Genomic DNA, 26641 nt, shown 5'->3' on the forward strand with positions numbered 1-26641 from the left:
TTTTGGGCAGCAGTGTCGGGCAGAGGCTCTGTGGGGACAGATGTGTCCCAGATGGGGCGACGCTGCGGGGCACATGGGGGACGGGCGTCTTCCCCAGGTGAGCCGCGTCCCCTCTGTTGGGCAGGTGCCGGCCGTGTGGTGAGCGAGGTGCCAGCCGGGGTGCCGTGTTGAGAGGCAGAGGTCAGGCACAGGCGGTGTGGTCGCCATGTGTGCGGGGAAGGGTCTGTCAGGGCAGCGGGGGATGCTGTATCGTGTGTGGTGTGGCAAGCAGCTCCGCAGTGGTTCAGGCGTGCGTGGGGGCCTGTTGCAGAAGAGCGTGTGCGCGTTGTGTCCCCGTGTCATGGTGGCAGTGAGAGGTGCGTCAGCGGCCCCATGGCCCCGGCGGGCCAGGCAGTGTCCATAAAGCCCTGAAGGGCAGGGTGAGCATCTGCAGGAGGTTGGTGAAGTGCCAGGTCTTTAGTGGGAGTGATGAGAAAGGCAGGTGAGAGGCTGTTTCAGGGGGATGTAGCTCAGCGGGAGAGCGCTTGCTTTGCATGTAAGAGGCCCTGGGTTCAACCCCCAGCATCTCCAGTTTTTGCTATCCCAGACGCCCCTCCCCGCTGGCTGTGGGGCTGGCAGAGCCCCCGACAGCCCTTAGAAAATCTCTGGGGCTGCCTGCAGGCACAGGTGTGTCCTGGGAATTCTTCTTGGCACCCACGGCCTGCAGGGAAATGCCTGTGGCCCTTTCTGTCCTCTGCCTGGGCACTGAGGGGTGTGGGGACAAGTTGTGTCCCTTGCCCACGGGGCTCAGGGTGTCTCTTGGGGTGAGTTGTGGTGGTGGTGGTGGGAGGAGGGTGGGTGCTCACAAGGAGGGCTTGTCTGGGAGTTTGACCCAGGACCTCTCACACCCTAAGCAAGAATTATACCCCTAGACCAATGAGCCGGTATGTGCAAGTGCCTGGGCACCCGCAGCCTGAGCCGGGTGCTGGGGGGCACTGGCTGCCCAGGGATGCCGTGCCCCAGGAGCCACTTTCTGCAGTTGGGCCCTTTCCCCAGCCCTGGGGAGCAGCGCGGGGCTTGAGGGCGGGTGTGGGGACGCACCGACCACCCCGGAGTCTTCCCCACTGCACGGGACAGCGGGGGCAGCGAGGACAGCCTGGGACAGGGGGAGCCGGGAGTGCACAGGGAGCCCCACAGTATCCCAGGCTGGGGCTGTGATGGCCTTGAAGCAGGAAGGGCACAGGTTCCCCTGGGGTTTTCCAGGTCTCGAAGAGCTGGGAGAGGTGAGGGAAAGCCATTTGTTGGGGGGGTGTGGACCATGTTGCTGAGTTGGCACCTGGCTCTCCGTCATGTCCCTGTGCCTTGTCCGATGTCTGGAGACCAGAGGGGAGGGAGAGGGCAGCGGCCACCTGCCGTGGGCATGGCTTAGCCTGTCCAGTGTCTGGGGCCATGAGGTAGAGGAGCTGGTCGGGGTCTCCCCATGTACCCTATCTCCTGGTGGGTGGCCAAAAGGAGGGCTCGTCCGGGAGTTGAACCCGGGACCTCTCGCACCCTAAGCGAGAATCATACCCCTAGACCAACGAGCCGGGGCGTGCAGTGCCTCGGCCCCCCCAGGCTGTGCGGGGGGCACTGGGCTGCTGGGGGACACTGGGGTGCGGGGGGACACTGTGGTGCGGGGGGACACTGGGGTGCTGGGGGCACTGGGGTGCGGGGGGACACTGTGGTGCGGGGGGACACTGGGGTGCGGGGGGCACTGGGGTGCTGGGGGCACTGAGGTGCTGGGGGACATTGTGGTGCGGGGGGACACTGGGGTGCGGGGGGGCACTGGGGTGCTGGGGGGCACTGGCTGCCCAGGGACGCCGTGCCCCAGGAGCCGCTTTCTGCGGCTGGGCCCTGCCCCCAGCCCCTGGGGAGCAGCGCGGCCTGAGGGCGGGTGTGGGGACGCACCGGCCACCCCGGACACTTCCCCACCGCACGGGACAGCGGGGGGCCCGGGGGTGCCCGCGGCGGGACGGGGTGGGGGCAGGTGTCCCCCTGGGGAGCACCCGCCTGGGCTGTGATGGCCGAGGGGTGAAGGCGTTGGACTCGAAATCCAATAGGGTCTCCCTGCGCAGGTTCGAATCCTGCTCACAGCGACGGATTTTATCTGCTGCCCCATGCTGGGAGGCCTGGGGAGCACCTCTCGTACCCCACATCACAGAGAGCTGCTGTTGCTGTGCCTTAGGCAGGAGCAGGCTGTCCCTGCAGGTAGCCACAGCATGTTGCTGGGCGCAGCAGATGCTTTTTTCATGTGGCCTTACCTTCTAGCAATTAGCTGGCGCTTGTATTTAATTAGTGTTATTGGCTGGCCCTGGTGAGCAGGCAGAGCCCATATGCCTGGAGTTGCTCCAGGCAGAGAAGGGTTAGTACCACGCTGTTTATCCAAGACCCTTTCTGACTCCTGGCCACCGATCAATGTAGTTAATGAGAAACCCTGGCTTGGGGAAGAGGCAATGGGTGGTGTGTCCTGGGAGGATTTTGCTCTGCGGTGGGACGGGAAAGGGCAGGCAAACCCCCACAGGGTGTGAGGAGCCAAGCGTGGGGCTGCGGGGTGCAGACAAGCCCTGGGACCATGGCCAAGCTCGTGGAGTGCGTCCCCAACTTCTCAGAGGGGAATAACAAGGAGGTGAGAAAGCGCGTGGAGGGGCTGAGTGGTGGGTGTTGCCATGGTGCAGATGGCTGGGCTGCCTCAGCGGAGTGGCCATGCAGGGAGCACCCACTGTCAAACTCTGCCCTGCCTCTTTTGAAGTGCTGTGCACCTTTCCCTGCCTGGATAATGCTAAAAATGCCCAAAGACAGCCCCTGCTGAGGTGAGGGCTCAGAGACCCCCCCGTCCCCACAGACTGCAGGTTGCTGTAACACCAAGGCTTGAGGTGGTCTGGCATACCCCCTTAGAGAAATACCAATTGCAGTTGTGCCAAATCACGCTGTCCAGGTTAATGGGATCTGTACTGGTCACTAGCCCTAGGCTGAAATTTGGCCCTGCTGGGGACAGGGGAGTTCAGCAAACCCAAAATCACAGTAAAACCACCGCTTCCCCCAGGGAACAAGCTTTGTAGAACCAAACATTTTTTGAATCTGGTAGGGGACAGTATCCTCAGTCTCTCTCCAGCATGCAGTAGTAGCCAGGCGTATCTCCCCCACCACAGCGGGTTTGGGGCTTGCTGGGGGCCAGGGTAGGAGTGGGATGCTCATGCCTTTGCATCACAGGGCTGCATCCCCACTGATCGTGGGGTCATCCCTGACCCCAGCATGAGTGGGAAGGGGGAGAGCTGAGAAAAGGTGTCTCTCACCTTGTGAAGCTGGGGCTGTGGCAGGGATCTGGCTGGCTCAGCTTATTGCCCCCATCTGCTGTCTGGCAGGTGATCGATGCGCTGGGGCAGGCCATCTCCCAGACGCCGGGCTGCGTGCTGCTGGACGTGGATGCTGGTGCCTCCACCAACCGCACCGTCTACACCTTTGTGGGCTCCCCTGAGGCCATCGTTGAAGGGGCACTGAACGCAGCCCGCGTGGCTGGGCAGCTCATTGACATGAGCAGGCACACTGGTGAGCTTGGGGGGTGTGGGAGCTGATGTGTCACAGAGCATCCCTTGACTGCGGTGTGTGGTTGGCTCTAGCTGCACCTTGCATGGCTGGAGCTAAAATCAGCTGCTGGTGGCCAAGCACAGCTCGTTACTGCACCTACAGCAAGCAGAGCTGCCAGGATGGATGCTGGTGGGACTGTGCAAAATTCTTGCTCATCCTCCCAATCCAGAGAGGCTTAATCTCTCCTGTCCCTAGGCTGTAGTAGACATTACTGCCGCAAACTCAACTTTCCATGTGGTGGCAGTATCCTATTTGCAGAAGAGGCTGGGAAAGCGTTGTCCTCCCTCCTTGTCTGCTTGCTCTTCCTAGCTCCCATCCTTGTATCTGCCCTGTCACCAGGTGAACATCCTCGCATGGGAGCCCTGGATGTCTGCCCCTTTGTGCCAGTGATGAACGTCAGCATGGAGGAGTGCATCACCTGTGCCCACATCTTTGGGCAGCGCTTGGCAGTGGAGCTGGGGGTGCCTGGTGAGTGGGGCCAGGAACCTCTGCCTGTCCCATCTGACCTTGCATGCTTCCAGCATACCTTTTGCTAAAGCTTAACCAAATGGGGTTTGATCCCAAATGGGCAAACCCAGACCCTGCTAGACAATGTGCCACTAGCCCCTGCCTGGTAGTGCTCAACCCTAGCTTTGTCTTGCAGTTTACCTGTACGGAGAGGCAGCACGGGAGGAGAGCAGGAAAGCCCTGCCTGCCATTCGCGCGGGCGAGTATGAGGCGCTCCCTGAGAAGGTGAGCCTGGCAGCACCTGGCTGGGTGGCATGGGCCGGGCAGAGCCAAGCTGCATTTCCCGACTTCAGGGAGAGTGACAGGGGCTGGCATAGTCCCTTTGCACTGAGAGGAGCTGATGAAACACTTTGGGTGCTCCTGAACATGGGGGTGATTGTGGCAGATGCCATCTGGGGAGGGAGATGTTGTCCTTGGGAGGATGTCTCATGCTGCTTGGTGGTGCCAGCCCATGCACTCTCCTCCCTCTTCCCCAGCTTGCTAAACCAGAGTGGGCTCCCGATTTTGGGCCTCCAACCTTTGTCCCCCGGTGGGGGGCCACAGTGACAGGTGCCCGGACCTTCCTTATCGCATACAACATCAACCTGCTGTGCACCAAGGAGCTGGCTCACCGCATCGCCCTCAACCTCCGTGAGCAGGGTCGTGGCGCTGACCAGGTACCTCCATGCCGGCGGCATGCCGGGAACTGATCTGCTTGCCCCTGCACCTCCTGGGCCATGCCTTGACCGTGGCAGTTCTTGGCAGCCCGGGCGCTTGAAGAGGGTGCAGGGCATCGGCTGGTATTTGGAGGAAGAGAATATCGCCCAGGTTTCAACGAACCTGCTGGACTTTCAGACCACGCCGCTCCATGCTGTCTACGAGGAGGTCTGTCGAGATGCAGAGGTGGGTGGCGCAGGGCAGCATGCCACGTCAATGGGGACTTCACAGAGGACATCTCCCTCCGAATTTTACTTCCCAGCCCCAGGTTAGGCTCTGCTTTATCTCACGGTCAGCTCAGACAAGCTCAGCAACTTGTTGGTAGCCCCCATCTCCTCCATTGAAGGCTTTTCCATGAGCTCCCCATGTCCTAGGAAGGAAAGAGGACCACCAGGCTGGGGTGGTAGTGGTAGCAGGGCAGGTGGCTCTGGAGATAGTCATGTTTCTGATGTCCTTTGCAGGCACTGAATCTCCCTGTGGTGGGGTCCCAGCTGGTGGGGCTTGTCCCCAAGCAGGCCATGCTGGACACAGCTGAGTTTTACATCAAGAAGGAAAAACTTTTCATCCTGGAAGAGGAACAGAAGATCAGGCTGGTAAGGTGGCTCCTCCTGGTACTAAGACAAGGGTTGGATCATGAAAGAGTCACACTGCCCCCTGTTGCCCCCCAGCCTCTCAAAGTAGCACTGAGCAGAGATTTGGGAGCATGACAGCCCCCAGGCCTGACATTTGTCTCCAGGAACAGTGCCTGGCAAGCTGTGACAGCACAGCAAGTGGGAAAAGTTGCTTTATTGTCCTGAGGATGCTGGGATTATCAGGAAGCAGAGAGACCATCCCATGAGGACAGAGTGTGGGCAGCAGCTGCCCAGCTTGCCTGCAGGGAGGGCAGGAGGGGAAGGAGACCTCCCCAGAGCTCAAGGACAGTGCATGGCATTATGGGCAACTGCCCCAGGACCAGTGTAAGCTGGAAAGGAGGAGACGGGCTCTGCTTTTCAGCTGCTGGAGGGAGGGACTTTTCCACCCTATGGGGAACGTGCTAGATAAGAGCAAGGTAATCATTTATTGGTGCAGTTTCCAATCATTTGTAGGTGGCTGCACACCGCCCCCAAGTCTGAGATGGGACAAGCTGGTGACGCCAGCCGTCCTTTCCCCGGGTGGTGGCCTGAGCAACTCTGTCCTAGGGCTGAATCACCCATGGTTGATTAACATCAGGGAATGAGGATGCAACAGGACTTATTGTGACGAGGCTGATGCTGCAATGCTGCTCCTTGCAGGTGATCAGTCGGCTGGGCCTGGACTCCCTGTCTCCGTTTCACCCCCGGGAGCGCATCATCGAGTAGGGACCCCCATCCTGCTTCTCATCACAGTGCCCACCCCTGCCCAGATGGGGGGATCCCACTGCTGGCATCTCACACTCAGCTTGTTTTGGGAGTGGTGCCTGCCCCCAGCTCCTCTTCATGCCCAGGGTTTGCCAGGCGTTGTGCAGGCATGGTGTGACCCCTGCTCCCAAATGCTGATGGCTATCAGTGAGAAATGGGGGGACCCCAGGTCGCTCAAACAGTCTGGGGGAGCAGGTTTCATGGCCAGACTTGAGCATGTACAGTTAGATCATCCACCCCAGCGCAAATTCCACTGCCTCCAGCTCATATGCTGCCCTCCAAGGAGAGATGCTGTGCTGCAGCGCCCAGTGTAAAACACACGTCTACCAGAGGAGAGGAAGGGAAATCCACCCATGCCAAGGTGAAATCAGGACATGCACTTTAAATCCTTGCCGTTGTCTCCTGGGGATGTGGCTGCAGGCATGTTTCTGTCCCACCAAATGCTGTTTGCATGAGCCCACCCTGCCTAATGCTGATCAACGCCCCTCCCTGCCTCCCCAGGACATGTGCTCCTAAGTTGTCCGTCTGTCCCCATGGGTCTCCTTGTCCTCTCCTTCACTCTTACGCTGTGTTTTTTTGTGCTAGTCCCCTTCTCGGCCACCTGCCAAACCAAGGGGCGAATGAAAACCTGTTGGAGAGGGCAGTGCCGGGTCAGAAGGGAGCAGCTGGTGATGGTGGGTATCCCTGCATCTGGGGGGCTCTGACCAGTGGGACCACTGTCCTTCAGGTACCTGGTGCAGGCAGGAGAGGTGGAGAGGGGGCTGGTGGCCAAGCCACTAGGTGCCTTTGTACGAGCAGTTGGTGGCAGGTCGGCAGCACCGGGAGGAGGTTCCGTGTCTGCAGCTGCAGCTGCCCTGGTATGTGCCCCACACCAGGATGGGGTGCCTGCCTGGGGAGTCCTCTGGGTGTGCTGAGCCCCTGAGGGGAATCAGCACGGTGGTAGCTGTGTCCCACCAAAGGATTTACTACTGTGCCCTTTCAGGGAGCGGCACTGGGCTGCATGGTGGGGCTGATGAGCTATGGGAAGCGGCAGTTTGAGGAGCTGGACCCTGTCATGAGGAAGTTGATCCCCCCTTTCCACCAGGCCATGGATGAGCTGGTGGCCATGGTAGACACTGACTCCTGTGCCTTCAGCAGCTACATGGTGAGGTCCCACTGCTGGCAGATGTCCCATGAGAAGTGGAGGACTTTCCAGATGGGAAGGGGGCCAGCATCGCTGCACCCCAGTGTCCTTAGAGGCAAGGCCCAAGTCAGGGCCAGGGGAAGGGACATCATCACCTAAAGAAGTTGTGCAAGACTATGGGAGCTAGTGGGTCTTCTCTGGCCCCTGATGCAAGGCAAATGGGATCTTGAAGCAAATAGCAGCAAATCTGCTTTTCTTCACCTGCAGGAAGCTATGAAGCTGCCAAAAAGCACACCTGAAGAGCGGGAGAGGTAAGCTGGGCTGGTGAGGACTTGCAGACTGGGGGACCATGGCCACCCAGCACTCACTCTCGGGCTGTTCCCCCTCCCAGACGTACAGCTGCCATGCAACAGGGGCTGAAGACAGCTGTGAAGGTGCCCTGTGCCCTGGCAGAGAAGGTGAGCGGGCTCTGGCCTGCTCTGAAGGAGCTGGCACGCCACTGCAACCTGGCCTGCAAATCCGACATCCAGGTACAGCCCTGGGCTCACACACTGCCCTGGCTGGGGCTTTGGAGCCTGCTGGGCTCACCTCTTTTCCCTGAAAGGTGTCCCATTGTGTCCTGACCTCCAGGATGCATTTCTCTAGCTACACTTCCCAAACTGGCCAGTGGTTTCCACCCTCTAACTTGTTGACAGCTTGCAACCTTTGTAGGCGAGTTGACCTTCAACAGCCCTTGTCTGAGTTTTCCCACCTGTGTGGCAAGGCAATGAATGGCTCCCACTTTACATCCTGAAAATACTGGGTTGGAAGGTGTTGCATGCCGCTGGATGACAGGGTGGGAGCCCTGCAGTGTAAGAGTCTGCCCTGCTGCAGGACCGTATGCTGGTGCTCCAGTTCAGCAGGAGAGCTTCCTGCAAGCCTCTTTTCCTAGGTGGGAGCCAAAATGCTGGAAGCAGCTGTGTTCGGAGCTTACTTCAATGTTATGATCAACCTCAAAGACATAACAGATGAGAAGTTCAAGCTTGTGGTAAGCAGGGGCCATGTATGTGCCCCATCCCTGGTAGCGGGGATAAGGTAGGAGAGAGGTGGGGAGGAAGCCCCTTGGGACCCCTCATGCCCAGGCACCCCCTCCCTTTGCCACCAGGATGGGGTAGATGGTGGACAGCTCTCCTGTCCTGCCAAGTGGCAAACAATGCATCTTCTCCCTCCCTGTGCAGATGTCACAGAAGGTCTCTGGGCTGCTGGAGGAGGCGAAGCGAGGCTCGGCGCTTGTGCTGGAGCTGCTGGAGAAGCGGGCAGCCTGAGAGGGGCTCGTGAATGGACTGGGGGCTTTGCAGTGGCAAATACAGATGGGAAACACACTCATCCCTGCTTGGGTTCCTTTGGTATCTGCCCTGGGAGAGCTGCTCCACTCAAGCAGATCCCAGTGATGTGTCCCCTGGTGGCCTTTCCCCGGCCAAGGTTGATTTTTGCTGTCTGGGGCTTGGACCCCAGTCTTCATCCCCCCATCCCTGTGACAGAAGGAGCCAGCTGGTCTGGCAGTGCTTGGGACCACAGGGATCCCAATGGAGCTGCCTGGGAGGAGATTCTCATTTGTGGGTACCTCCTGACTCTGCACACTCCTGTATGTTTCTCAGCCCAGAAACTGCCCCCTGAGACAGGGGAAAGACCTGTCTCAGTCCCTTTCTGTGAGGTGCCTTTTTGATGTTGCCTGAATGACGAGACCAGCCTGTTGCATTGCTCACTCGCCTGGCAAGGGAGAGCTGCCAAACGCAGGGCAGCATCAGGAGGGGACAGGAGGAGCTCTGCCCCCTCCTCACAGACCCTCCGAGAGGAAGAGCTGAGCACTGGTGCATCCAGCCGTGCCTCTTATCTCTCTTGACTGGGTCCTACGGCAGATATCACCTCCTCCACCCACACACCATGGCAGCGTCAACAGGGAGTCATTATCTGGACCCTGAGCCCCGCTGTCCTACAACAGTGCCTGCAGGAGGGTGACACACACGCACCCCCCATTCCAGCCCCCCCAGACACTGTGCCCGCACTGAGAGCACTGAGCCAGGGATCATGGTGGGGACGCCTGACTCACCTCATCACCTGATGCTGGGAGGTGAAACCACCACCCTCTGTCCCCGGGTTTTATCAGCCCTCTGGGACCTTTGTGCCGGCTGGGAGCGGCGTGTTGACATTTCCCATGTGTCCATGGTGACGGCCGTGGCACAGGGAGCGGTGTGGCTGGTTCCACAGCTTGGTGGTGTCACTCCTGCCCACCGCACCCCTCCTCACCCGGGCAGGGCCCTGGTATTTAGCGGGTGCCCGCCACCCCAGGGGAGCTGTGCTGAGGACAGCGATCAGGGGTGCTGCTGACATTGCCTCTGCTGGGACCTTTTCTGCAGATTCGGTGAGTGAAAGCATCTCTCCAAGGCAGCAGTGCCTGGCAGGGCAGTGGGAGCGTGGGCACCCGTGGGTCAGGGTGCACTGTCCCCAGGGCTGGCACTACACAAAGACATGGTGTCCCTGGTCCCTTACGGTCTACGAGGACATGGGCTGGGCATGTTCCAGGTTCAGCTAGAGTAGGTTTATTGTCTCCATTAACAATGGAAACTACATGCCTGGGCTTTGGGGGTGCACAGAGGTAGGAAGAATCACTTTTGGGGTCAGCAGTGTCACCCAAAAGTATGGGGCTGCTGTTGGGATCTGTGGGGGAATGGCACTCCTGGGGAAGCAAGCATGGTCTCTGAGCCCAGGGCAGAGGAGCCGGGTCCTGGCTGCTGTCAGGGTGACGACGTCCCCATGACAGGAGGTGCTGTGAGGGAGCACTGACAATGCCTGTCCTTCCTTTGCAGTTCAAGGACTGTGGAAAATGTGGAACCCCAACCCAGGTGAGTGGTCATGAGGCTGGGCAGGGCTGCAGGTACCGCACAGCCATCGGAGTTCAGAGAGGGGCTCAGTGCAATCACCACAGTCACCTGGGGGAATTATCTGCTTACCAAAGGGGAGTGAGGCATAGTTTGTGAGGAGGGGGTAGTCTGGGAAGGGCCCTTTGGGTGCATGGATACACCAGTTCCCTGCATTGCCTGCCTGGGGAGAGCCTAACTGTGCTTGCTAACAGCCCCCCTCTTCTTCCTAGGCACACCTGGAGGAGTGCCCCCACCACAAGTGCAAATTTGCCCACCTGCCCCTCCAGGATACCCTGGTCCCAACACTCCAGCAAGTCCCTACCCTGGCTACCCTGCAGTGACACCTGGTGCCCCTGGGGCCTGTCCTCCGGGACCCCCAGGTGGCTATCCCTGTGGCCCCTCTCCACCTGGTCCCTGCCCACCAGGGCAGCATCCCCATGGGTACCCCCCACCAGGGCATCATCCCCATGGGCAACCTCATCCAGGGCATCATCCCCATGGGCAGCCCCATCCAGGGTGTACACCATGCCGCCCTGAGTGCCATCAGAAGCACCATAAGAAGCACAAGAAGAAGCACTCCAAGCACCATGGAGGCAAGGTAAGAGTGGGGCAGCAGTGGACCCTTCCAAATCTCTACTGTGTCCTTCCCATCCCCTCTCGCATGCCACAGCATCCACCCTGGGCAGCTAGGGCTCCCCGCTTCCACCCTTGGGTGGCTGGAGTGGGCTGTCAAGACCTCAGTGGCTTTTTTTAGATGTGGAGACTCCCATTTGGTTAATAAATAGGCAATCATGAGTCATTTCAAGTGAGTCTCTTGAGACATCATCCGTGAAATTCCTTGAAGCTATTCAGAAGGGTGACACAACACAGAGTGCACCATGCCGCTATATTAAATCCCAGGACTTTGTCCTGCTCACGCAAGAGTGAGTCATGTCTTTGTGTCCCGCAGCAGAGGAGCAGTTTACTTCCCTCTTAAAAAACACGAAAAGAAAAAACAAAAAAAAAAAAAGGTAAAGCAATGGAAGAGATGCAAAAGGAGATGCTGCAGGAAATGCCCTTCCAGGGACAGGCATCATCTGGAGTAGGTCTGAGTGAGTAAATAAGACCCCAATTCCACAATTGGAGGTAGGAGCATTTCCCAAACAAAGCAAACCATCAGCTCCTCTTGAAGTTTAACGGTTGGAACGCACACTGCCTTGACATTTGCCCTTGCTGGCAGACAGCAGGACCCTTCTGGATTTTGCTTAATTGGCCTGAACAGCCTTGTAAAATAATAATAAAAATCCCAGCCCTCTCATGATATGCCTGCAATTATATTCTCCAAGTAGAAAAATAATGGCTCCAAACTAAAAAGCAGTTTGTAACAGCACTGCAATAAACATTGTGGTGATGTTATTAGTAGCTATTTTATCTTCAAGTCAGGAAAACCTGGCTGGCATTTGCTAACTGAGGCTGTGGTGCTGTGCTGACTCTCTCTGCATGGCCCCCCTGGGGGCCTTGACATTAGCTAATTACTGGCTTGCAATCCAGCCCACGTGCAAACCTGAGGGCACACCGTTTGCTGGCGTGCCAAGGCACATGGGGAGAGGTGGGTCTGCAGCCATCACTGCTGCAAGCTTGGCCTGGATGCAGATGGGCATGGGAACGGGTGCCCACCACAGGATCACTAACAAGAGGGTTGTTTCTGTGCTATCCTAAAGCTGTTTTTATCTCCTCCAGCACTCCAGCAGCTCAAGCAGCAGTTCCGACTCTGACTGAAGAGGACATCTCCAATCCACATGATAGTGAAACGATGAAACACGAAGAATGCCCCATGGGAACCATCTGCATGTTGCTCCACTCCTTTCCCCTTTCTCTTAGAGCAGTGTTTTGCCTGCTGAATGATTTTCTTGGTTTTAGCTTGTAAATTCTTTGACCTGGAATTGCTGTAAGATGACGGGCAGCAGCTCCATCCTCTGTCTTTCAGAAGAGCCCACTGAAAGTCATCCCCGAGGCTGCAGGTAGCCATGTGGGGAGTATCACATGCTGGTTTGCAGTCTGCTGGTGTCTGTGTGTTTTTTCCTGTGAAATGAAACTGGCTGCTGATGTGGATCCCACCACCCATAGAAGTCCTTACATTTCACATGAGCTTTCCCAGGTGTAGTAGGGGGCCTGGCCAAGGAATGCCATAACTTTCCCCTTGCTGAGGTGTATGGGTTGTCATCCTCCACACCACAGTAATAATTGACAGGAAAAAGTAGTGAGCTCTCTTTTTGCAGTCCCTGAGCCGTGGCCATGCCACTGCAGCATGCTTGCTAGGTAAGGTAAAAAGTCCGGCAGTGCTTTCACCGCAAAAATTTTAACATGGGGCTGCTTTTGCTGGTGTTTTATTTTTGTTCTGCCCACTGTCATGGCTCAAGAGGAGCCTTCCCAGCCCCATTATCAAGAAGGCTTTGCTGCCAGATGGTGTGACTGGCTACTGGATCCAGTGGCACAAACACAAGCAGCTCACTGTGGCAGAGGGAATCTCCGAAAGAGGGGGTGCAGGACATCTCACCCAGATTTACTGCCAGCGCAGCTTTGTTCATCCTTGTTGCACTGCTGGCTGTGCATATATGTGTGCTGGGGCAGTGGGATTTCACTCCTGCAGCTCCTCTCTGGATGCAGTTGTGTTTTGTCCTGTGACCCTCAAAGCTCCCCTACAGCTCTCCTTTCTGAAAGAGGGAAAACATGGCAGTCATGCTGCATCACACATGGCCAGAGCTCCCCACCACCATGCCCTTCCCTGCATCTGCACTGCTGTCTCTTCTGCACCCTGTGACCCAGGGGACCCTATGGACAACCCAAGCCCTGCCTGGCCTCTCCTCCCCATCCCGCCTCCACCACCTTACAGAAATGCCCCTGTCCTTGGAGGGTTCCACCTTACAGAAATGCCCTGCTGTCCTGGCCTGAGACACCCAAGTGTTGGATGCAAGAGGGGCTGAAGAAAGCACGGGTCAAGCCCGACTCAGGTGTAATGTCACCTTCATTGTGGAGAAAGGCACAGCCCTCTCAAAAAGAGGCACCTCAGCTCTCCTCACCCATGCACAGGTGAGGAACATGAAGCAGGTGAGGAATGAAGACAAGGTCTTTGTTGTGCTGGTCTGGATGGGCACTGGGAGGGTGTGGGGACAGAGGAACACGTCTGCAAGGGTACTGCTGGAGACAGAGGGGAGGGCTGGAGGAGCCCCATCAGCATCCTGTGGTCCTTCAGGCCCTCAGCAGTGACCCCTGTGCTGCAGGGACGCCCAGCTTTGTGCTCCAGTACTTGGGGGGAGAGGCAGAAGACAAACTTATCTGGATTTACCAGTTTAGCACCGAAAGAATTAACTGCTCATTAAAAATAATAACTACAGAATAAAGAGGCTTTTGCAGGATAGGGTGAAAAGAATTTGTTTATTTTTGCAGATAGCACAATTCAAGTTCAAATCTGGGCATTGCTCAGCAGATACCGGTGGGAAGAAGGCACCATGGTTACTTTGAGCACATTGGGATGACAGCTCTGGTGGCTGCCCAGTATTTTGAGATGTTGGGAGGCATGCTGCTCCTCTCAGACAGGATTTTGGGTGCAGTAATAAATGAACAGGTTCTGATGCAAGTTGGAATGGCAGAAGGAAGCAAGGGAGATATGGCCCACAGGAAAATAAAGATCTTAAACATGATCTGTGAAATTTAGAATAGATAAGAGCCCCAGAAGGAGCATCTCCAGACAACTGCAGAAGGCAGCAAAACCTCTCACCATCCTGTTGCTCATGGGAAAGAGGAGCAAGCCACCGAGGGCCATGCAAAAGGCAAGCAAGTTGCTGACCATTTCAAGCAGCATGTGATGTGTCATAAACTCCCTGGGTCCTCTCAGGGCAGAAGTACTGAGAGAACAAAACCCATGAGATAATTTGGAGAACGGTTTGCTAGAGAACGGGAGATGTCACAACTGTAAAGCTCACAGGATACTGAGGGATGTTGAGAGTTTTTGAAAACTAGAGATGATCATTTGTCCTGTTACAAAGGTTTCTCACTTCTCTGATAAGCCCTCCTATGATTACAGTATGTACACAAGTCTTGTCTGTGTGTGTGTATAGCTTTACAGAAGTATGTCCTATGGCTCTGTATCCTGCTTAAATCTTGGTTTTAATTAGCACCATAAATGTAAGATACACGACTTCTCATCATGAAAATCAAAAAAGAGCTCTGAATTTTGGCTAGAAAGGAGGACCCAGAAGGCATCTGTTCTGGCCCAGCTCAGAGTTGCTAGCAACCATACAGAGGGAAGAAAATAAAACAGGTAGTATCAGGGGTGTGTATACTGGTGAGAGGAGGCCATGTGCACTCCCTTTAACATATCCACCTAATGAACCTGTCGAAGAAGCTGGGCTGGGAGAGGCTGTCATAGTCCTTCTCCCGGAAGATGGCCGCCCGGTCCCCGAGGCCAAGCTTCAGCAGGACGTCCATGTCTACATCACTCCCGAGGGCCACTACTGTGGGCATGACATCTTGCTTCTTCATGGAGTTGATGGCCTCCTCGAGGTTCTTGCTTCCTGTGATGCCGTCAGTGATAAAGACAAAGGAGAGCTCAGCATTGCGACGGGCGAGTCGCTGCCCATCTCCCGGGCTGAGCACGATGTTGTTGATGGCGTGTATGATGGCTGACCCGATGTTGGAGGATGAGTCCAGATACTTGATTTGTGCCAAGGCATTGGAAATTTCCGTCAGGTTGTAGGTCAGTGGGAAGACCACATCCTGGTCCCTCTCACTGCCGTACTGCAGCAGCGCAATCCGGGCATTCATGTTGTCACTGTTGGTCCTGGCCAACGTGAGCTGTCGGGCCACGTCCTCCACAAAGTGGTGGGCTCTGTGGAAATTCTGCTCCCCGATCCTTTCAGAGCCATCAAGCAAGAAAACAACATCAACAGGGCGCTGCGTGCACTGGGCCACTGCAAGCTCTGAGGAGAAAGAAGACGACAAGATTTGGGAGCATAAGAAAACCTACAGGATAAGGTTGGGGCTTGTCTTGGGCAGTTTGGGCTGGAGTTGCCTCCAAGCAGCTTTGTCCAAAGAAGGACCAGCTCCACTCCGATGCCAAAGCCTGTCTTTGCAGCTGGTAATGTGGGAACTTTGCTTCTGATGTCCTCAGCCCCTGGTACTAGGTCTTAATAAATGTTAATTCTGGGCCTACAACAGACCTCCATGAAATTAGACAGGTCTGTGCATTTCAGTCCCAGAATTACATCCACCTTCTTACAGCAGTTCCCAGATCTTATCTGTAAGAGGAATACCCAGAGACTAATGGCAGGCAGTGTCTGCACACCTCTTTGTTACTTTTGGAGAGTGGTTTAGTTTCACACACAGATTTGTAGGATGAAAGCTGTTTTCATACCTCTCACCCAGATTAGTTTAATTAGCAATCACTAATTCTTGAAGAGCTTATAAAGGTTGGGTCATATGATTGGAAAACAAGACTATGCTTGTCAGTGCACCTGTTCATAGTAAAACAGCTTTTGTAATATAGTAAAGACCAATATTTGAGTGAAACACAGTGGGACACTGTTTTTCAGTCACTCAGAACAGCACCTGTCCACAAAGCGAGCATGTCAGCATATGAATATACACAGTAAATGAAAAAAAAGGAGACAAAAATAGCTATCCTTTGAATTGGCTGTTAGTTAGGGACCATTATTGTGTCCCTTTGCAGTAGTTAGTGTATTGCATTTGGTGTTCCTCCATGTGCACCGCTTCTCTGAGAAACACTTCCATTTCTACATTGTTGAATTTTCTTCTTGAGCTTCCTCCTCTGCTGAAAGCACTAATCAGGAATACAACTGCAACAGCAATATTGATTTGTGATGTACCACCCCCTGAGTTGGCAGCAGGGCAGTGGCCATATATATTATTGCCAAGAAATTCTGTGGCTCTAAGACTGAATCTCAAAAGGGTGAAGTCCTGGAGCTGATGTCATGTTGTGCTGCATGACTGGCAAAGAATAGGAGATTCCAGAGCAGCCCCAGTTTGAGCATCCATTTCTGGCAATGAGAGGTAACTTTTGGAATAGGAGTATCACATGAGGTTGACTTTTCGTACTACGGGCAAATCCAACCTGACAAAGTTGCTGAATGCAGCATGGTGGGGTGCTGAATGGGTCTAATTCCTTGTATGAGCTGAGCAACAAATGAATCACTGTTCAGTACATGAGTACTATGTGTGTGGTCAACATTTGGCAAATAGTGCAGTTACATTTTAAGCAAAGTAGATAAATGCACTCTTGAGACTAGAGAGACAGTGTCCAGCATGAATCCAACAGCACAAGGTAGTGTAGCAGAAGCTCTGATGGTGCATAGCACTGAGCTCACAGATCATTTGGCAGCACTTTCATTCATAAAACAAACCTGATGCAGGAACTTCTGCTGGTACTTGTGGCTTAACCCAACTCACTGGACAAGTCCATGGTTGTTTCTCTATCCTATTCCCTGACCTTGGAGCCTTGCATTTCTCCTTAGCCCACACTGTAAAACATATTTACAATGATGGCATACCTTGAATGGTGCTTACTGTACGTTGCCTTACTGTGAACAACAGGCTTCTGCACTGCTAGTTCTGACTGCAGTAGAAACTAATCTCTAAGTGACGCTCTTTCTCTCACAAGCTTTTTGAATATCGCATTTCCAAATTCAACTGTGATACTCCACTCCTTTAAAGCAATAAAGGTACATACTCACCTCTGCTCAACCTTCCTTGAGAAATGTTGTCTAAAGGTACATTGATGCTGCAGTTCCTGGTACACAGGTGCTGCTGCCACAAGGATACTTTGCCTTGGCAGCACCTGCGCCTCTGGTCCTCACGTGCTCTGAGCAGTCATGGAGGGGGAAAGGAAGGAAGGCAGGCATGCCCTTTGCAACCACACAGTCTGAAATCTAAGCAGGGGGTCTGCAAAAGCAGGTGAAAATGAGCGGGTGGGAGCGAGGCCTGCGTATTGTGTTGGAGAAGGGTTACCAGTCTGTCTCCCCCAATGTCTACGTGTAGTCATGTTTCTTGAGACGACAAGCAAGATCCACTCATCTCCCACATGACTCGAAGCAAGCCTTAAGAACTCCTAGTTAAGCAGACCGGGGCTGAGAGCAGCATCACTCCATGAAGCTTCAGCAAGAGTGTAACGCTCTCCAGGCAGACTCTACTGCAGGAGCACTCCCCAGAGACACTCCACTTGTTGCTCAGCCCTCATGGCTGGAGGGCACTACCTTCGAGCTGTGTGATAAAATGCCTTTACATATGAGTCATCCCATGTGAACATAGCATAGATGCAAGCAGCGGATAAAAACCTTGGGTCTGTCATGCTTTGGTTCAGCTTGTTCCCATTTCTGAGAGCCTGAGGACCCAAGCACCCTTTCCTTCAGCAAGTAACTACATTCTAGATTCTAGTCCTTAACTGGGAGATAAGTTCTCAGAGGCACCACCATGAATTAGGTCCACTAAAGTCTTCATGTCGTGCTTTTAGTTGGCGCACTGGTCCTTCTCATGCGGCTTACAGTAAGGCATGAATGCCCGTAGCTCATCACACTGCATACCATGTGCTAGGACACAGATGAGGATGTCTAACAGAGGCAAGCCCAAAATGCAGAAATAACATTGATTTTTCTGCCATTAGCAACCGATCTAATTACGTGCATGTGCAGAGTAACCCCACCCATACACATCATGTTCCTACTTCTTCTAAAACCTGGGTAACTTGTATTTCCTCTACTGTTTCACAACTTTGACAGTGGAGATGAAAGCAACAGTGAGATGGGGACCCCCTTTCTGGTGCTTTCCCCTTTCACAACACTTCCTGTGTCTCTGGGAAGGTGTGGACTGTCCCTTCCCATATCTGTGTCCTTCCTCTGCCCAAGAACTTCACTGAAGGAACCACTGCTGTGATGAAATCTATCTGGCTTTATCAGAGGGATTAGCCAGGATTATTTTAGCAAAACATGACTACACCAATTTGCTTCTGTCTAATAAGGACCAAGGCAAATACTGCTCAGGCAAAGAGACATTTTCTTTCTTCTCTCCACCCCCCACTCCCCCACACCCCCCAAGTGAGTTGAAGGTTTTTGAGAGGTAAAAACTTTGTTTCCAATGTTATACTGCATTGCTAGGAAATATTTCAAAAGGAAATGAAATAAACTCCCACTTGCTGAAGTCTTGCCAAATCCTCATCTTGTTCAGTAAGATGTCCCAGCCCTGAGTTGTGCTCTTCAAATCAGGTTTTTTTTTGAGCTTTTCCTCTAGCATCATGGCTGAAGCAGCTTAACTACTCTGAGTTCAGTCCTCTTCCTTGGATCCCAACAGGCTAAGTCACACGCTAATTTGGGGGTAAAAATCAAAACAGAGTAGGGAGATTGGCTTTGCACAGACTATCCAGAATATGTGGATTACAAACAGACATTAGCCTGTGGACTCAGATACAGGCTGATCCTTTTGCCTTCACCTAAACTGTGGAGCACAACACGTAAAGCTCTCTGAACTCTTTTCCCTCTATTACATGCCAACAGCAGAGTTCTCTGAACAACCTATCCCTATAGACTGGGACCAAAAAGTGCTGAAACCGTGGGAGAAGAACTATTTTTGTGCAGTGTGTCTGATCTGCTCATGTGCTGAGTGACACAAACACCTCCCCTGTGTGCCCGTTGCCGCATGGCTTCTAGCCTAGAGGGGCAAGCCCCAGATGTTGAAGAAGAGCTGGAAGAAAACACTGCAGTAAGTTCAAAGTGGGCAAGTTCCTCGTTCCAATTCCCATGCCTGAGCTCAGCAGCTAGCTCCACCTTGCACATCTGGAAACATTACAGCCCAACAGCATTTCTGAAGACCATACATCTCCTTTCTGCCCATTAAATATGACATTTGCTCAGTATACTTTATTGCAATAACACCATGTCAGAGAGGCTGCAAAATTCACTTGCTGGTAGTAAACACTTCCACTCTTGTGTCTGCGCACAAAATGACATTTTCTCTTACGGCTTGAGAAAGCAGGAGTTATTCTGGAGGCAGGAATGGCAGTCATCTGCCTGACTTTTGGTGAAAACCAGGGGCAGCTGAGCTCATGGAAACATCACTCCTCATGAAAACACACATACCTGCAGAGCAAGTGGTGGCTCTGTAGTCTCTCTGAACCAAACCAGCACTGGATATGGATTGAATGGGCTATACTACATCAGGTTTAAATATTTGCTTTTAAATAGCTCATGTAATACATCACAGAGGTTTAACTGCACGGTCATGGATTTTTGCTTTGAACTGCCTGGCCCTACCATAACCTCTATCTCCTGGATATGAACAGGTACATGCTGCTAATTAAGACAGAAGAAACACAAATGTACAAGCAAAGAAAAAGGCAGAGGGAGCTCATACAGCTTCTCAGTGAAGCACTCCCCAGGTTTTGGTGCTCTCGAGGATGCCTCCTCCCCTGTACTACTTGCTTCTTCCCTTCAGTATCCCCAACTTCCCACTGAATGGTTGTACAGAGACACTCGCTGTAGCGAGAGGGGATACATCTTGCCTTGCCAGTCTTGCCACACAAATGATTTGCAAGACCTGAAGAGACCCTCATGGTAACCCAGTGAGCGGATGCAGAAGATGCTTCAGGGGCAGTCAGCAAATATATATGTAGGAAGGCATGGGAAAAAAGTGCATCGTTAGGCTCTCTGCAAATGAGAGCTTGCTCCGGCCCTCAGCCACATGCATCCCAGCAGCCTCCTTGGTGGGGCCCAGGGCTGGAGTGTGGCTGAGGGCCAGGGCATGCTAGCCTGCCAGGGCAGGGTAGGAGCGAGGGAGGGGAGCAGCATGGCTGGCTCAGAGACTGAGGCAACACAGCTTGTCTGCAGGAAAGCAGCGGGCAAAGCAAGAACATCTCTTGACATCACTGGAGAAAGCTACCGTGCTCATCAGTCAGCCCAGCCCAAGACATCTGCCCCTTGAGTCCCATCCCTGACTGAGCGCAACCAAGCCACTTCACTGCCTGTTTCTCCTAAACTAAAAGCACCTACCAATGTACCTATCCCCTCTGCCAAACAGGCACTCAAGGGAAGATGATTATCACCTCCACTCAACCTCTGCCTCCACCTGCTACATATGATCTCCAACAGAGATGTCAGCAAAGCCCTAGCACGGTTTCTGGGTCCCCCACAATCTCGCTGTGCACCATTTTGAAGGTGTCAATGAACAAGTCCATCCACTCTTGCCGCTCATTTCCAGTGGCAAACTTGGCTTTTTCGGCGGTAAAGGCCAAAGTGGCCACCAGCTGGGTGTACATGCTGGGGTCCTGGGTTTCCCGCGTGGCGTTTAGGAACTGGGCGATCGATTGTATGGTGCTGGGGAATTCTATGTTGATTCCCTCTTCCATGGGGCGGAAAATAAGTGGGTTTACGTTCCCAGGGTTCCTGTCATCTGCAAGTGAGCGTCAAAAGAATATTTTCAGGGCTTGCTAGCAATGGCTGTGTCTCTGAAAGCTACCTGGCTCTCCTATGTGCACTGCACCAGCAAAGAACAGAGCTAACGAGGACAGAGAAGCAAAGACCAAAGCTAGATTTTAAATCTTTCTGCCACATTTATGTCTGAGGAATCATGGGATTTGTACTGAAATTACTCACACATCAACCAAGAGACCTCAGAAAGTTACATGAAACCTTAACTGCCCAGTTCCTTCCAACTCATCCAGCACAGCTGTGCTCAGGAAGACTGCCACAAGGTCCAACTTATTTCTGCATATGGGATTCAGCCATCATGTATGTAGCCTTGAACTCTGCTATGTGCAAACTATGCACATGATGCTGTGCAGCCAGAAAGACATCTAAGGGACAGCATTATGTGAACTTGTCTGGCACTCACCCTGCTGCGCTCTGGCTAGAGTCACTGCCCTGCAGTGTGCAATGCTCCTGTGTGGAGCACAGGCTAGTCAGGACCCTGAGAGCCTCCATCTCCACCTGGCTGCAGATAACATCCCAAAGCTCAAAGCAAAGCCTTTTGCGTGGGTTAAAGAGAGCCGCGCAGAGCGTCATGCGGTTTCTATCGAAGCGAGTAGCCAGTTCATATTTGCTCAGGATTTAACACTCCAGCAGCCTGTTAGCACCACAGTAATCGATGCTTGGTAACAGGGAGAGGGAGACAAGGGTCTGCCCTGAAAACAGGAAAACCTGGATTTCCTTAGGCAAAGCACTGAGGCAGCACACCTTCAGCTGCAGATGTGACCCGAAGTGGTGATGTGCCTGGATCTCCAAGGCAGCAGGGAGGAAGCCAGGGTGTATGTAATACCTGTCACTCTCTGTGTTCCTCTGACAATACCCAGTCTGGAGCTCGGCCACCTGACATGAGAAATTGATTTGCTCCTTGAAGCACCAGGACTGCAACTCTGACAGTCATGGTCCCAAGAACAGCCCTGGGTGTAGCTGCCTCCCTGACCTGAACCGGTCTGGCCTGTCTACATCTGGACACACACATTGAATGTGCATGAAGCTCCCGCACATACCCTGAAAAGGGCACTGCCTCCATCCAAAGGGTTTGCATGTGAATTAGCACCAAGTCTTGAGATGTTCTTGGAGAACCAGAGGAAGCTGAGCACTGAGCAGAGAAGCCTGAGGCTGTCAAACACTTCACATTACATCCTATTCAACATGTTCCCTTGCCACTAGGCAAGTATTATCATTGCAAATCCTTCTAAATGATGGCAGCAATGCATTGTGGACCATCCAGTGCAGTGGGTGGAAGGTGCTTTGCCTAAAGGCCCCTGAATCCCTGGATACCAGTTAGAACTTGGTCTACTGGGCCCAGCACAGATCCCTGCACACCAGGACAACTTTTGCCCATACTGAGATGGGTGTACTGCCACTTTCACAGGAGGCGCAGACCTATCCAGTCACATCACTCCACCTCCCATGTCCTCTGGGGTGCAGGTGCAGGGCCTGCACTTGACCTGGCCTGCCTATGGCATGGCTTGAGGGATTCACCCAAGAGAGAATCCCCTCAGATAGCTCCTCAAGCCATTTCTGTTCTTGTTCCCAGGCCTGTCAAGTACCAGCGAACCATTCTCACCTTGCACCAGGAAAAGAGACACCCAAGTGCACTACAGGTAAAGGACTGCCAACTTCGCCTTGCTTTGGAGGGCTTTGATGGCCCAAGCCTAGAAGAACATGAGTGCGCCACTGCTTGGGTCAGTCTCTCTCCTGCAGTGTTCATCAGAAACAGGGAAGCTGCAAAGACCAAAAGCTTTGAAGAGACCTGAGTAGTCACCAGAGTGCCATGGGTAAGTTGCCTCCTTGTGCATGGATCCGCCAGGTCAAAGCTTCTCAGAGAACCTTGCAGAGGAGCCTATGTGGATAGCTCAGCGTCACGGTTGGACATTACGCTCTCTGCTTGGCCGGGTGCAAATATTCTAAATACTTGTAAGATATTTTAGAAGGGAATAATTACAGCTTTTCTGTCTTCAGATTTCTGAGCATCCTGGGACCAGTTTTCCTTTGCTTTGTATGGAAAAAAAGGGACTTCTTTGAAAATGAACTTTGAGATTCTGTTCAATACTGAGTTGAATCTGAGGACTTTCACAAAAACATTCATGGCAAGAGTAGAGATAAAAGTTGCAAGAACTGGCAAAACTTTTTCCCCTATAAGCCTTGTGTATATAGTGCATCTACTGTTTTTAAGCAGGCACAGAGACTCAGACAGATGGGATCTCAAGTAATTCAGGTTTCAGATCTGCCCCTTAACAAGCAAAATGTGATCTACCTGCAGCGAGCAGCAGCCATCTCTTTTATACCAGAGGATCCTTAGAGCCTTTTTTCCTTTAATACAACACCTTGAGTTAATTGTTAATTAAATACAGCCAGCGTTAGAAAAGCCAAAGCTTTGGGTCCACTATAGTGTCATTTTCCAAACAGTCCCTGGCCCCTGCTCTGTCCTTGTCACTCCCAAGCAGCATCCTGCCCAGTGCTGCAGGTTGGGCCCTGAATTTCAAAGGTCACATGGGTGGGATGGTTTAGCAAGGGGGTTTCAACTTGATGTATTATAGAGACATGGAACAAGTGAGAAATTAATTGCTGAGTTCAGAGGTCAAAACCTGGCAGCTCCCAGGAATTGGGACAGGAAGAAATATCAGGGCTGAGCCATGCTGGTGCACTAATACAGTGCACTTGTACCTACCTGTGCAGAGAACCCAGAGAGACAGGAAAGGAGCAGGAGATTAAACCCTTGAGCCTCTCCTCATGTAAAATAACACTATTTACCAAACACCTGCCATCCAAAGGGAATGAACAGGGTTTCTCCCACTCCTGAGCTTTGTGCACTCTCCCCCAGACCTACCACTTTGTGCAGATGGCATGAAGCTACTTGTAATGTTTACCTGTCTGACAGGGCAGCTCAGGACAGACAATCTGTGGATCTGGAAGAAAAAAAAACAAGGAAAACTGAGTGATGTGCTGCCATCCCCCTTCACGGCTTGCACAGTCAGGGTGGCAAGGGAGAAAAGACTCCAAAAGGCTGCCCAAAAAGGCTGGCCCATATCTGAGGAAGGACTGTTTACTCAGGGCTACATAAAGGTCAACCCCCACCATGAATGATGCAGCTTATGAGCTATTGGCCAACCTGCTGGAACACAGTGTCTCTAAAATTGTTGTAATGCACCATATGTGCCCCCCACCTTAAACCCTTGGGGTGAACACTCCAGTTTCAGTAAAAACTATGCAAGGACAGGTACAGACCTGGGCAGAGCACGTCCTCCATCTTGTCAATAAATTCCTCTGCCACCAGGTCTGAGAAGAGCCTCATCTTCTGGACTCGCTGGGGTTCATTGCAGGCAATGGAGACCAGGGTCTCACTCTGTTCTGGCTGATCAAACATGTCTCCAATGCCAATGGTGTTGACAACCACATCTCTACCGCAAAGAGCCCCTAGGTTCTTGTCATCATCCCGGGGGTCATAGCGCCCGTCTGTGATCACCACAGCAAACACTTGGGCTTTCTCTCGCTTGCTTTCCTTGATGAGTTTGTTGTAGGCAAACTGAAGGGCAGATGGTGTCCAGGTGCCTCCAGCAATCCACTCCAGGCGTTTTACTGCTTCTTTGAAGCTCGACAGTGAATCAATGCGCTCATCATCAAGCTTGATGGCTTCGAAGGTCCCCTCGTGACTGTACTGCACCACCCCAACACGGGCACCTGCCAATGAAGTGTGACATTACTTGGCTTTCTGTCCTTAGTGAAAGTCAGCCAACTTTTGTGTCAGCAAAGAGCTGCCCTTTTGCCCTACAAAGATGGGAAGGGGGAAAAGCAGAAACTTCTGTGAAACTGCTGGACAGATGGATCGTAGCCTAGGGCAGCTACAGACAAACGTGGAAGCTGGAGGGATCCAAGACCCTTTTATTTTCCCCATGCCCTGCTCTGTCCTCACACAGTCCAGACCTGTCTGCGACTTGGGGTCCTTGGCAATAGAGCCCAGCCGGCTGACCACGTTGACAACAAAATTTTTCTCCAGGGTGAAGTTGGTGTAGCCAATACTCTCCGAGCTATCTATGACAAACATGATGTCCAGGGCACCGCAGCGCTTCTCACAGTCTGGGGAGAGGGACAGAAGGAGGAAAACATGAAGGTCAGTGATGGTGGGAACAAGAGTCACCAGGGCAGAAGAGATCATCTATGGGAACATGGAGACAGTTAGCATCACATCAAGCATCCACAGTGTTTGTGGTGCTGCCTGCAGCTGGCAACATAGGGAGGACTTTAGATGCATATTTCTAATGATGTATATTGAAAGAAAACTTTTTACTCTTGCTGTGTAATACACTCTATGCTATCATCTGGACCATGCAACTCTGTATTACAGCTCCTGCAATGGCAGAGTTAAATTTTGGGAGGTAAGCCAGGCTGCCCCTGCAGTGCTACCACACTGGCCCTGGTGGGCTGGGACCAAGGTGAGCAGGAAAGGACCTCCCATGGAGTCTCCTCTGCAGGGTGCAGCCCTGTGCAGAGAGGCAAAGACCCCATCATGCCAGCGGCTCAATGCAAAGGGCAGCTCACGGGGCAGAGCTCCATCAAAGGAGTTCCTGAAGAAGGAGGCAGTCTCCGGTGACCCCCTTTCCCCATCCCTTGAGTGATCATTCCCCTGCCCAGGGGAGAGGTGATGGTCTGCTCACCACAGCATCCGCACGTCTCTCGCACGTAGGTCATCACGTCACAGTCCTGCCAGCAAAAGGGTGCAGGGTGAATGCCTCCCTCCCTCCCCTCATGCAGCATCCATTCTCTCTAAGGGAAAGGTTTCCCTTTCCCTTCCCACCCAGCTGGCCCCCTCTCCTCTTTCCTCGGCTCCCATGGGAGGTCACAGACCAGATCTGCTGGGCAGCGACAGGACCTGATGCCCTGTTTCATTCTCTGGCTGTGCACAGCAAAGCCATGGTTTCCCCTGGAAGAGGAGCACCAGGGGCTGCAGAGCAGTGCTACTTACAGTCAGGCCAGGATCTCCTGGTGGGCCGGGGGTCCCCTGTAAGAAGAGCACAGGAATTTCAGGCAGTTTTCCCATGAGTTCCCTTTTTGGGAACTAGATGCCAGAGCCATCAAAAACGTGGCTTTTTGCAGAGGTCTGCCACAGGAAGGGTAGGAAAGCCTCGCAGGGATCCAGCAGACATGTCTGGCAGCTGGTGTCCCCTCCAGCAAGTCCTGTTGTGAGGAGACCAGCTGGGGTCTGATGGACTTTAGAGCATCAAGGAGAAGTGGGGAGGAGAGGAGGGAGCTAAAGCATCTGCTCAGACACAATGGCATGGTACTATACCTCGAGGCCTGTTTCACCAGTTGGACCGCGGAGTCCGGGCTCCCCTCCTGGGCCAGGATCACCCTGGGGAAGAAACAGAGAAGGGTCAAGTATTTCCGTGGCAAGGTTGGTGATGCAGCTGCTGGTGTTTGGGGCTCCTCCTGATCCCCTCATCAGCTGCAGCCCTGCTAAGCGTGGTCACCAGCCTGCCCCAGCAAAGCTTGGGGACACAGAGCAGGCAGGACAATGGGCAGCACCATCCCCAGAACACCTGGCAGGGGAATCCCTGTGGCAGGGGGATGCTGACCCCAGAGACAGTATGGGAAGACTGCTTACCGGTTCCCCCTTCTGTCCTTTGGTCCCTTGCACTCCTTTTGGCCCAAGTTCACCTCTTACTCCCTGCTCAAAGGAAGGAGAAACAGATCTGGCATGGAGCACATCTGGATGTGCTCAGGCAGAGGGACTGCGGCTACGAGCCCGTCAAAAACACATGTGTGCCTGGGAGAGCACCCTCTAAACCAGCTGCTCAGTGCAGAGCAAACAAGAAATGTTTACATAGGCATTAACTAAGAATAAAGAAGTTTTGCAGAGCATATTTCAGATGGTTTCAAAAGGAGATGGGCTTGGGAGATACACCCAGGCTCCACAGCTTCAGGGAATAGTCA

The 26641-nt window shown here is 53.4% G+C and overlaps 2 protein-coding genes, 1 long non-coding RNA gene and 3 other non-coding genes across 7 annotated transcripts in view; 4 read left to right on the forward strand and 2 right to left on the reverse strand.

Moving 5' to 3' along the window:
- The first annotated feature begins 498 nt into the window (after positions 1–498).
- TRNAA-UGC (transfer RNA alanine (anticodon UGC)) lies at positions 499–570 on the forward strand. Its single transcript has one exon. It is a non-coding gene; the product is annotated as a tRNA-Ala (tRNA).
- A 923-nt stretch (positions 571–1493) lies between these two features.
- TRNAP-AGG (transfer RNA proline (anticodon AGG)) lies at positions 1494–1565 on the reverse strand. The gene has a single exon. It is a non-coding gene; the product is annotated as a tRNA-Pro (tRNA).
- A 467-nt stretch (positions 1566–2032) lies between these two features.
- On the forward strand, positions 2033–2114 carry TRNAS-CGA (transfer RNA serine (anticodon CGA)). Its single transcript has one exon. It is a non-coding gene; the product is annotated as a tRNA-Ser (tRNA).
- A 476-nt stretch (positions 2115–2590) lies between these two features.
- On the forward strand, positions 2591–8609 carry FTCD (formimidoyltransferase cyclodeaminase). Its single transcript, XM_074911060.1, has 14 exons — positions 2591–2644; positions 3381–3564; positions 3943–4071; positions 4247–4335; positions 4587–4766; positions 4855–4992; positions 5268–5399; positions 6078–6139; positions 6910–7039; positions 7165–7326; positions 7573–7616; positions 7697–7835; positions 8237–8332; positions 8523–8609. Exons 1-14 carry the CDS (start codon positions 2591–2593, stop codon positions 8607–8609), a joined length of 1626 nt encoding a protein of 541 aa, XP_074767161.1.
- An 867-nt stretch (positions 8610–9476) lies between these two features.
- Positions 9477–12296, forward strand: LOC141962822 (uncharacterized). Its single transcript, XR_012633991.1, has 4 exons — positions 9477–9706; positions 10152–10187; positions 10436–10803; positions 11925–12296. It is a non-coding gene; the product is annotated as an uncharacterized LOC141962822 (long non-coding RNA).
- A 1106-nt stretch (positions 12297–13402) lies between these two features.
- Positions 13403–26641, reverse strand: part of COL6A2 (collagen type VI alpha 2 chain) — a 28902-nt gene continuing 15663 nt past the window's right edge. Inside the window, exons 21-28 of one of the 2 annotated variants that reach the window (XM_074910480.1) lie at positions 26313–26375; positions 25998–26060; positions 25674–25709; positions 25366–25411; positions 24635–24787; positions 23939–24391; positions 23581–23619; positions 13403–15163 (exon numbers count right to left, since the gene is read on the reverse strand). In XM_074910480.1, coding sequence (XP_074766581.1) covers positions 14556–15163; positions 23581–23619; positions 23939–24391; positions 24635–24787; positions 25366–25411; positions 25674–25709; positions 25998–26060; positions 26313–26375 — 1461 coding nt within the window. In that variant the 3' untranslated portion in view covers positions 13403–14555. Of the gene's footprint in view, positions 15164–18868; positions 20637–23580; positions 23620–23938; positions 24392–24634; positions 24788–25365; positions 25412–25673; positions 25710–25997; positions 26061–26312; positions 26376–26641 lie in introns of those variants that run through there. The other variant, XM_074910482.1, reaches the window with a different exon arrangement.

The sequence above is a fragment of the Athene noctua genome, chromosome 7 (genome assembly GCF_965140245.1).
Source record: "Athene noctua chromosome 7, bAthNoc1.hap1.1, whole genome shotgun sequence".
Lineage (NCBI taxonomy): Eukaryota > Metazoa > Chordata > Aves > Strigiformes > Strigidae > Athene > Athene noctua.